Genomic DNA, 10970 nt, shown 5'->3' with positions numbered 1-10970 from the left:
GAAAAGAATTAACAAGGGATTCCACATTTAAGAGATAGAGAAATAAAGCTGAGTGGTACCTCTTAAGCCAAAAATTTCATTCTTAGGAATAAGTTCAACACAAATGTATCCATATGTTCACCAAAAGGCATATTTTCACCAAAAGCAGTCCTATTCATAATGTCTCCAATCTAGAAAACACACAGATGCTCATCAGCTGTAGAAGGGGTAAACTTATTGTGGTATGGTCATATCACAAGGAAAAAGAATCTATACCTCACAATATGAAGGAATTTCATAAGAATAATTTTTAAGGCAAAGAGTTTTCTAAAAAGCATTTATTGTATGATTAGTTTTACGTAAAGAATAAAAATAGGCAAAAATCTTCTATGCTCAAGAAGTCAGGAAAGGTCAGTAAGTAGTGGAGGATTAGTAACTATGATGGAATAGGCAGGGGGAGCTCCTTGGGTGTGGGTAAGGTTCTGTTTTTAATCTGGGTTCTGGTTACCTATATTCAACTTATGCCCTTTTCTGTATATGTACTATATCTAAATAGTTCTTCTTAAAAAAATACATCTTATTGAGATAAAGCTGAAAAATACATAAATGTTTTAAAATTTTCAAATCACCCACAATCCACTACCTAGAAATTACTATTAACATTTTGATTATTTCCTTCTAGTCTTTTTCTGAACCCACAGTGCCTGTGCCATCTCCTCCCACTCTTTGCTCCCCACATATTTACACATACACACACACACACATTTTATTAAATTAGATTCACTTCCACTTAGTTCTACATATAATTTTTTAATTTTTACTGAAAGTTAATCCGGATAATCAAACATTCATTGCAAGCATGTTTTTAAACTGTTGCAATGCAGCCCATCAAATAGAAATATGTATATGGTATGTATGGTGGCTCAGCTGGTAAAGAATCTGCCTGCAATGCGGGAGATCTGGGTTCCATCCCTGGGTTGGGAAGATCCCTTGCAGAAGGGAAAAGCTACCCACTCCAGTATTATGGCCTAGAGAATTCCATGGACTGTACAGTCCATGGGGTCACAAAGAGTCGGACACGACTGAGCGACTTTTTCACTTTCATGGTGTGTATATATAAAATATTCCTAATATATAATATATTCCTAGAAGACAGTATGTGTGAATATATAAGTGCATATATATATATGTATATATATGGCATGTGTATATATAAAATATCCCTACTACATAACAACATATATTCCTAGAAAAGAGTATGTGTATATACACACACATAGAAGCTACTGGGTCATGAATATTCTGTAAGCTCTGCATTCATTCTGTATTTCCTTCCAAAAAGGTTGCATTGATAAGGCATTAGAGCTCCTATATCAAGATCCAACCCCAGGTTGTTTATTATTATTCGTTGTTAAAAGGGTGGAACTTAAAACAAGACTAGGGAATCTGCGATTTGCACTCATCTGACGCGCTCCACAGGAATGTGTCCCTGTCCTCCCAGTTCGAGGGGTCCCCGAGCCTCTGCGCCGCAGTGCATCCGCGCGTGCGCCGGAGCCCCCAGCACCTCCCGCTGCTCGGTTGCCGTGGGAACAGCTGAGTACTGCGACTCCCGAAGACCTTAGCAGTGAGCGGTACCGAGGCCCCGGCATGGAGCTGCCGGATCCAGTCCGCCAGCGGCTGGGAAATTTCAGCCGGACCGTGTTCAGCGACTCCAACCGGACCGGGCCGGAGTATAACGAGGGTCCGGGTGAGTGGCCGAGGCCCAGCGCAGGGCGTGTGGCCCGCGGAGGACCTGGTGCGGGGTTTGGAACGGCCAGATTTTGCCCAGACCTAAGATGGCGGTTTGGTCTTCAGCTGGTTCTCCGCAGTGCGGGAAACGCTCCTGGAGGAGGGGCCGGGCCGCTGGCTGGGACTGGGACCAGATACCCGGACTCTGATACCCAGCTGGTCCTGGGCTGATCATGCTGCGGTCTAACCGGCCAGTTGCAAGAGGGGCGGCTGAGGTGGCGCTGGCAATTCCTCAAAATATAAAAAATATAAAGCCACCTTCGCAACCCGCGTCCGATGCCTTACGTCCGAGAAGGCTGAGAAGGCCGACTTCTTTGCTTTTCCTCAACGACCTCCGCCCTGGCTTTTCTGCCCTGAATGGTCCTCCCCACTCCACCCCCCCGCCCCCGTGCCCCGGTAAAATATCTTTTCCTTTTCTTCTTTCCTACCAGAACAGGTACTTGCCACAGTCCATTTTCTGACAGAAGACGTAGAAGGTTTTTTTAATGAGTTATTTTAAACGTTCTCCAATCCGGAATAGCAGCTGCCACACTAGCATCGCCTTTAACAAAACTCGCCTTCTCCCCACTCTCTCCTTCCTCTCCCCGGTATATATGTAACTCTTGACTTAAATCAAGTAACACTATACCACGACGCCGCATTTGATGTGACAAGTGACAACGCAGTTTTCTGCAAAACAGTTTAACCCTCTTAAATCATGATGATAGACAACATACTGTCAACCACACCCAGGCAGCTTGTATCACTGAACTGTGCTGGGAAATAGAAATCTTTTCCTCTTGCTTGGTTTAGGGATTTTTCAAAGGGAACAAGAAAAGTCATTTCCCACCGTTTCAATTTTTCACTCTAATCACTTGCCTGTCCTCCCAGTTTAGGGCTGGTCATGATTTAGGATGTACAGAGAAAAACATAATGTGAAAAATTAGGTTATTACGTTTTTGATTCTAAAGCCAGGGCTTAACAGGCACTAAAATATGATGATGTAAAGTATCAGGAGTTTTCTGTAAAGGGCCGGATAGTAAATACTTAATACCGTGCAGGCCATAGGTCTCTGTGGCAGTCATAGATAATGGTAATGGAATAGACATGGCAGTGTTCCAAGAAAACTTTATTTATGGACACTAAAGTTGAATTGCATGATTTTCGGTGTCACAAAATACTACTGATACTTCCCCCAACCATTTAAAAATCTGAAAAAGCCATTTTTAGCTCACTTGCTGTACTAAAACAGTTAGTTGGCTGGTAGTTTGCCTACTCCTGATTTATATTACATAGTGTTTTAATTTGAATTCCATTTACAGAACTCAGCTTGTACTTTTGCAAAATTTAATAACTTCATGTCTTGAGCTTTCAAGGTTCATTTACATATTAACTTGATTTTCAGCTGAATGATTATAAGTTTGATCTGCTGAAATATAGATATAGCATAATTCTTTAGATGCTCGTGTACAGAATTCTTAACATAAAAGCTTATTTGCAAAATTTTACTACAGTGCTTGCCCTGAAGGTATTAAAATTTTTAATTTATTATTTTTCCACCTTTTCTTCTTTGTGGATCTGAAGTATATGTTTATTTGTACTGTAATTACAGGGGTATATTATGAACATGTTCATAGCTGACCAAGAGTTTTACTGTTGTCATGAAAAAATCCTAGGGAGTGAGTTTCCTTCAGATTTTAAGAATGCATTCCTTTATCAGTGGTTATTTAACAAATAGGTACAAGGAAAAGTATATCATCCTAATTAGGGATATTCTTGGAAGTAAAGGAAAAACCTTGCTGTGAGAGACCATAATAATTTTATATTTTAAAATTGTTAAATGATAGATATACTCAGCTGTGGAGAAAAAGAAATAATCTGTTTTGAAGAAATTTATCTCAGAGCCTTTGTAAATTCTTTCATTTCAAGCAGTGGATTTCAAAATACTTATCTACTCTTAAATTGTTAGAATTTAGTCATATTTAGGATGCATTTGTAGGGGTCAGTTTTAAAAATCAAATTCTTAATTTAGAACCTTTCTCTCTTACATGAAAACAAAAGGTACTATGTAATCAGCCTTCAGTTCAGTTCAGTTCAGTTGCTCAGTCGTGTCCAACTCTTTGTGACCACATGGACTGCAGTATAGCAGGCTTCCCTGTCCATCACCAACTCCTGGAGCCTACTCAAACTCATGTCCATCAAGTAGGTGATGCCATCCAACCATCTCATCCTCTGTCATCCCTTTCTCCTCATGCCTTCAATCTTTCCCAGCGTCAGGGTCTTTTCCATTGAGCCAGCTCTTCACATCAAGTGGCCAAAGTATTGGAGTTTCAGCTTCAGCATCAGTCCTTCCAATGAATATTCAGGACTGATTTCCTTTAGGATTGACAGGTTGGATCTCCTTGCAGTCCAAGGGACTCTCAAGAGTCTTCTCCAACACCACAGTTCAAGAGCATCAATTCTTCGGCATTCAGCTTTCCTTATAGTCCAACTGTCACATCCATACATGGCTACTGGAAAAACCATAGCTTTGACTAGATGGACCTTTGTTGGCAAAGCAATGTCTCTGCTTTTTAATATGCTATCTAGGTTGGTCATAGCTTTTCTTCCAAGGAGCAAGCATCTTTTAATTTCATAGCTGCAGTCACCATCAGCAGTGATTTTGGAGCCCCAAAAATAAAGTCTGTCACCGTTTCCATTGTTTCCCCATCTATTTGCCATGAAGTGATGGGACTGGATACCATGATCTTAGCTTTCTGAATGTTGAGCTTTAAGACAAATTTTCACTCTCCTCTTTCAATTTCATCAAGAGGCTCTTTAGTTCCTCTTCTCTTTCTGCCTTTAGCGTGTATATCTTCTGCATATCTGAGATTATTGATATTCCTCCCAGAAATCTTGATTCCAGCTTATGCTTCATCCAGCCCAGCATTTCACATGATGTACTCTGCATAAAAGTTAAATAAGTAGAGTGACAATACACAGCCTTGATGTACTCCTTTCCCGATTTGGAGCCTATCTGTTATTCCATGTCCAATTCTAACTGTTGCTTCTTGACCTGCATACAGATTTCTCAGTTCAGCCTTAGAGAAATGAAATTCATGTGTCGCAAAGGGCTACACTGGCAATGTCCTTGTAAGAATATGTTTTCATTAATTCACTCTTTCTGCTTATTCATATTTGGTATTTACCATTTGTAAAGCAACATGCTAGGTTCTGTTAGGGTCTTAAATTTGGGTAGAATATGGTCTGTGCTTACAGTCAGCCTGTGTATAAATAAAAGAGAAGGAAAGGGACTGATATTTATCGAGTGCCTACTCAGTGCCAGGCATAGTGCTCAGGTGAAGTAATTTATATTACCTTTAATTCTCAAGCAATCTGTGAGGTAATTTTAATGTTACCATTTTACAGATGAGTAAATTAAGGCTCAAAGAGGTTAAATAATTTTATCCTAAGTCAGGCATCCAGAGTTCTGGTGAGTTTGGGGAGCTCTGGGTTTACTTGGACTTCAAAAGTCATGATCAGACTATGTCTCAAGTGAAGGAGTGTGGTTCTTTGCTAACACTTCTTACACACAGGTTAGTGTGATAAGTACCTAGAGGGGAAGGAGATTTCCGCTGGAGTGGGGAATGTGATCAAGAAAGGACTTATGGAAAAAGTGGCTTTGAATTGGGTGTGAATGAACAGGTGGTATTAGGGTATGCTGAAAGAGATGGGGGAGGGGTTGGTTTTGCATGATTAGTTTATACCTGAGAGATTCAGTTCAGTTCAGTCGCTCAGTTGTGTCTGACTCTTTGTGACCCCATGGACTGCAGCATGCCAGGCTTCCCTGTCCATCACCAACTTCCAGAGCTTGCTCAAATTAGGTTCATCCAGTTGGTGATGCCATCCAACCATCTTATCCTCTGTCATCCCCTTCTCCTCCTGCGTTTAATCTTTGCCAGCATCAGGATCTTTTCAAATGAGTCAGTTCTTTGCATCAGGTGGCCACAGTATTGGCGCTTCAGCTTCAGCATCAGTCCTTCCAATGAATATTCAGGACTGATTTCCTTTAGGATGGACTGGTTTGATCTCCTTGCTGTCCAAGGAACTCTCAAGGGTCTTCTCCAACACCACAGTTCAAAGGCATCAGTTCTTCGGCACTCAGCTTTCTTTATGGTCCAACTTTGACATCCATATATGACTACTGGAAAAACCATAGCTTTGACTAGATGGACCTTTGTTGGCAAAGTAACATCTCTGCTTTTTAATATGCTGTCTAGGTTGGTCATAACTTTTCTTCCAAGGAGCAAGCATCTTTTAATTTCATGGCTACAGTCCTGTTATGTATTTTATGTGTTCATTTCATAGGCTCTTTACAGGTGGCTCAGTGGTAAAAGAACCCACCTGCCAATGAAGGAAACTCGGGTTCGATCCCTGGATTGGGACGATCCCCTGGAGAAGGAAATGGCAACCCACTCCAGTATTCTTGTCTGGGAAATCCCATGGACAGAGCCTAGTGGGCTACAGTCCATGAGATCAGAAAGAGTCGGACATAACTGAGCACAAGCACCACTTACATTGAACTCTTAACAAAGGAGGTAATGATTATTATTGTTATCTGTTCAATAGTATTCATATTGATGTTCTACATTTATACCAGTAGTATCCAAAAAAGTCATCGGACAGTAACCAAAGGTAGTAAAGTAATAGAAAAATATGAAACATGCCCCCAAGTAGCAAATATTGGAACGAAATATTAGTAGTATTATGGCTATTTTCTTTCACTGTCAATGATTATTGTTACTGTGTCAACTCTTTTGTGACCCCGTGGGTCCACCAGGCCTCTCTGTCCATGGGATTTCCCAGGCAAGAATGCTGGAGTGTGTTGCCATTTCCTTCTCCAGGGGTCAATGATTATAAATAGGCTTACAGTTTGGAGTTTTGTTGAGCTGAAACTATAGCTATTAATTCTGAGGAACTAAAGGATGTACAGGGAATAGAGCAGGAGTAAGAGTTTGTTCCTTTTCTCTCTGTTTTCTTCTGTAGATAATGAAATGGTTTCCAGTTTGGCACTGCAGATGTCACTTTATTTTAACACTTACTTTTTCCCACTTTGGTGGGTGAGCAGCATTATGATGCTTCAGATGAAGGTAAATGTGTGCTTTACTACTTCTGCCTGGCATTGTTACCTTGTCAGTAAAATTAAAAGTTCTTCATATTTTTTAAAGTCTCAGGTCAGTCTTATTATATGTGAGATTTTTGTTTATTTTTGTTTTTTCAGTATTCCATCTTGCCTGATTACTACAAGTTCATTGTGGTCACCATTATCATCCTAATAACTTTAATTGAAGCTATCAGGTTGTATCTGGGCTACATGGGGAACCTGCAGGAGAAGGTAGGCTCTTCTTTCCTTTCTCTCAGTGCTACACATAAATGCAGTTAAGACTTTGCCAACAAGAAAAGGCAGTGAGATGTGGAAGGAGCAAAGGCCTGTAGGTAAGGCCTAGCTCCAGCTTCACCACGGCTGCCACTGTGGTCTGTTTGCTTACTCTCTGGAACCTTAGTTCCTTCACATATAAAATTGGGGCAATATTCACTTCACAGATTTGTTAGGATTATATTAAACAATTTATATAAAGCACCTGAACATAGTAAACTCTTAATTAGTGATTGTTTTCCCTCTGCCCAGTAGTCTTGAAAATACTTGGTCATTAAACATGATGATTTAGATTCTGAATAAGAAAATTGGGGAAAATGACAAACTCATCTCCTATGCGAGGCACATGTTTTCTGAGTCATCATGCTGCCTAAGCATTTACAGTTACCAGAACTGAGTGATAATGCCTAAAGATTTCAGTGTTCTTCCAGGCCCTTCATAATTAAGCCCCACCCAGCCTACCCCACTGTATTTCGTGCTTTTTCCTAACACAAACATCCATTCCAGGCTGATGTGTTGTTTCCCAGTCATATTCTTTCCACATTTTTGCTTACTTAAGTTCTTGCCTCTTCCTCATTCTGCTACTGCTGCTAAGTCACTTCAGTCATGTCCGACTCTGTGCAACCCCATAGACGGCAGCCCACCAGGCTCCCCCGTCCCTGGGATTCTCCAGGCAAGAACACTGGAGTGGGTTGCCATTTCCTTCACCAATGCATGAAAGTAAAAAGTGAAAGTGAAGTCGCTCAGTCGTGTCTGACCCTCAGCGACCCCATGGACTTCAGCCTTCCAGGCTCCTCCATCCATGGGATTTTCCAGGCAAGAGTCCTGGAGTGGGGTGCCAGTGCCTTCTCCGCTTCTTCAGTCTGTCTAACTTTAAAAGCCTACCTGCTTGAATTATTTCTTTTACCTATCCTGTTTACTCTGTTAGAGCATTTAGTCTATTCCTCTAAGTGGTACATACATTTCATTATTCACTTAAGTGTAGTAATGTAGGCCTGTCACATAAGTTAGTTTTCTCTTTCAGTCTAGATTGTAAGTTCTCTGAGGATAAGGACCACACTATACTTCTTTTGAATTACAGAGCTCAAAATGTAGGTTCACAGTAGTATCACTTGCTTATCGATACAAGCAGAAGATGGTACTTCACTAGTCTGATGTTTGTCGTGTGTATCATTGCAGGTTCCTGAGTTGGCTGGCTTCTGGCTTTTGAGCCTTCTGTTGCAGTTGCCTTTAATTCTTTTCTTGCTCTTCAATGAGGGCCTAACAAATCTGCCCTTGGAGAAAGCAGTACATATCATCTTCACTATATTCCTTACTTTCCAAGTTGTTTCAGCATTTCTTACCTTGAGGAAAATGGTAAATCAGCTGGCAACTCGTTTCCACCTCCAAGACTTTGACAGGCTGTCTGCGAGCCGAGGAGACATGAGAAGAGTGAGGTCCTGTATAGAAGAGATTTGACCCAGTGCTGTTGAATAAGGATCTGGAAGATCATTCTAGAAGACTGCAGGAAAACACCAGAGGGCTAACACACAAAAAAGGATAAAGCAAGTGTTTTGAACTGTATACTCTTTGGCTCTGAAATTCCAAAGCTGGACACAATGGTAAGACTATCTGTACAGCACATGAAAGCAGTAAATCAACCCTAAAGCCTCCGTGTTGTCTACCTGATGTCAAATATCTGAATTTTTTGTTGTTGTCAACTTTTTCAGGTGTGTAGAGATCTGTATTGGTGGCATTACATCTTTACTGTAATATCTCCAGTTAGTACCTGTAACTAGAAATGTATATATTTCTTTCAATATTGTTGGCCTAACCATGTCTTGGGAGTATGTATGAAGTATGTATTGGTCAGTATTCTGATGTATTAGACTACATTTGTAAACTGAGACACCAAATTTTTATGTCTGCTAGGGTCTTAGCTATTATACTGAGGTTAAGAAGATAGCAGGTGGATTGTGATGATATTTAGGAAATGTTTTTATCCTAAAATTGTTATTTTCATACAACCATGTTCAGTATTTATGGTGGTGGTGTGCAAAATGTCTTCACAATAAGTTATAAAATATTTATGTTAAAGTATCTTTAGATATCACTCTTGTCTTTTACAGTTCTTTTGGGCTGTGGGTTTATTTTTATTATAAAGTTGAAAGAGAAAAGTACGTTATTTGAGAACCTTCTATGTAATTTGCCACTGTCCTGGGTACATTAACCCTTATGATCTTATCTATTAAGTCATTATTCACTGAAGAACTGCTCATACCCAGTAAATTCACATGAAGATTGATCTGAGAATCAGGGTGCCTGTTAATATATAGAGTTTAGATGGCCCAAGGGACTCATGATCATAAATGAGCATATTCCCTTGCTAATAGGAGAAACCTATTTAAAGAAATTCTGTTAAGAACAAAGCTTGCTTGGGTATATCTGAACCATCATTTTTAAGTGATAATTGGGTTGTCTTAAGGGGTACAGTATTTTCTTTCCTATTGGAAAATGTACCTCTGTAAGTACTGTATTTTACTGAGAGATAGTTGTAGCTACATTAAACATCATTTTTTCTATCCTTCCTGTTTTGTGATTCATGCTTATCTTAGGATTTCCATGTTATGCCGTATTCATTTTTACATTGCTTAATTTTGAAAATGCTTTCACTTCCCACTGTTAATCACACCTTACCAGTCTGTTTATGCTCTTTTTATTATTTGTGCTTTTTATTATTATATATAATGTTCAGTCAAAGTTTTCTTCCCGCATGCACTGACTGATTAACCTTTGCCCTATACCAAAGCTGTCACTAGGTATATTCCAATACTTTGAAATTCAAAATAGAATTTTGTTTGGATAGTTTACTAAAATGTATTTGTTTACATTTGTTTCCAGATAGGTGAGTTTATAAGAAAATATAAAATAAGAACACTAAATCTACATAACAGATAAATTAAGGTGATCATCAAGAAAGACTTTTCTATTTAACAGTCATTCCAGAGTTTTATTTTAAATAGCAGAGCCTCTTGATACATTTAAACTTTAAGGTAAATCACTAAAAGTGTAAAGAATAATAATACAAAATGGGGGGAATATATATTTATAAAAAATTTTAAAGTTTTTGTTCTAATAACTATTGCTTAACATGTAGATATAATGAGGGTAAGAAAAAAGAAACTAAGAAAATCAATTGAGAATGTGACCAAGTCATTGGTTTTTCATGAAGCAATAAAACCATGATTTTGTGTTAGTCTGAACCAATATTTTCTATTGGTGTATACGTGGTGCTCTATGTAAGCATAGGAAAATTGAGATAGGAAAGACATTTCCATGTCAGCACATTTGGAGTTTAGGCAGTCTTTATAAATTTGTTCATCCTTAATTTATATTGCATTTCCTCTCCAGGGTTCACAACACTGTTCTGAAGTTTTTTAGTTAGAAGATATTGAGCTTCACAAATACTTTGTCTTTCACATTTTTTTTTTCTTTCAGGTATTTTTTTCTAACTACAGACAAGGTAGATGTAAATTTTTGTACATTGGAATGATTTTTAAAAATTGGATTTGAATCAACATATGTTTGAATGCCTACTATGTACAAGGAATAGTAGAGAGTTCACAAATAACTGAGCTCCCTGTTCTCAGGGGTACAGTGTTGCAGGTAAAGTCTCACTTCATCCGGGAGATGCATGGAATGAGTTTCTGCCTAATAAGTACCTGATAGCAAACAGCTCTTGGCATGCAGTGCATCTCCGCTCTTTGTTCCTAGCACTTGGTGTCCAGGGTTAGCACACTGGCCTTTCATCAGCATCATTCAGCATTCA

General features: G+C 39.3%; 1 protein-coding gene across 1 annotated transcript; it reads left to right on the top strand.

Moving 5' to 3' along the window:
* The first annotated feature begins 1400 nt into the window (after positions 1-1400).
* TMEM17 (transmembrane protein 17) lies at positions 1401-9728 on the top strand. Its single transcript, XM_061432756.1, has 4 exons — positions 1401-1726; positions 6772-6875; positions 7007-7120; positions 8342-9728. Exons 1-4 carry the CDS (start codon positions 1627-1629, stop codon positions 8618-8620), a joined length of 597 nt encoding a protein of 198 aa, XP_061288740.1. The 5' UTR covers positions 1401-1626; the 3' UTR covers positions 8621-9728.
* The last annotated feature ends 1242 nt before the right edge of the window (positions 9729-10970 follow it).

This window comes from Bos javanicus, chromosome 11 (assembly GCF_032452875.1).
Source record: "Bos javanicus breed banteng chromosome 11, ARS-OSU_banteng_1.0, whole genome shotgun sequence".
In the NCBI taxonomy this organism is placed as follows: domain Eukaryota; kingdom Metazoa; phylum Chordata; class Mammalia; order Artiodactyla; family Bovidae; genus Bos; species Bos javanicus.
This window is presented reverse-complemented; position numbering and strand designations above follow the sequence as displayed.

Coding starts and splice junctions, on each gene's coding strand:
- TMEM17 (XM_061432756.1), top strand. CDS start 1,627: ATGGAGCTGCCGGATCCAGTCCGCCAGCGGCTGGGAAATTTCAGCCGG. Junction 6,876..7,006: donor TTATGATGCTTCAGATGAAG/GTAAATGTGTGC, acceptor TTGTTTTTTCAG/TATTCCATCTTGCCTGATTA. Junction 7,121..8,341: donor TGGGGAACCTGCAGGAGAAG/GTAGGCTCTTCT, acceptor GTATCATTGCAG/GTTCCTGAGTTGGCTGGCTT.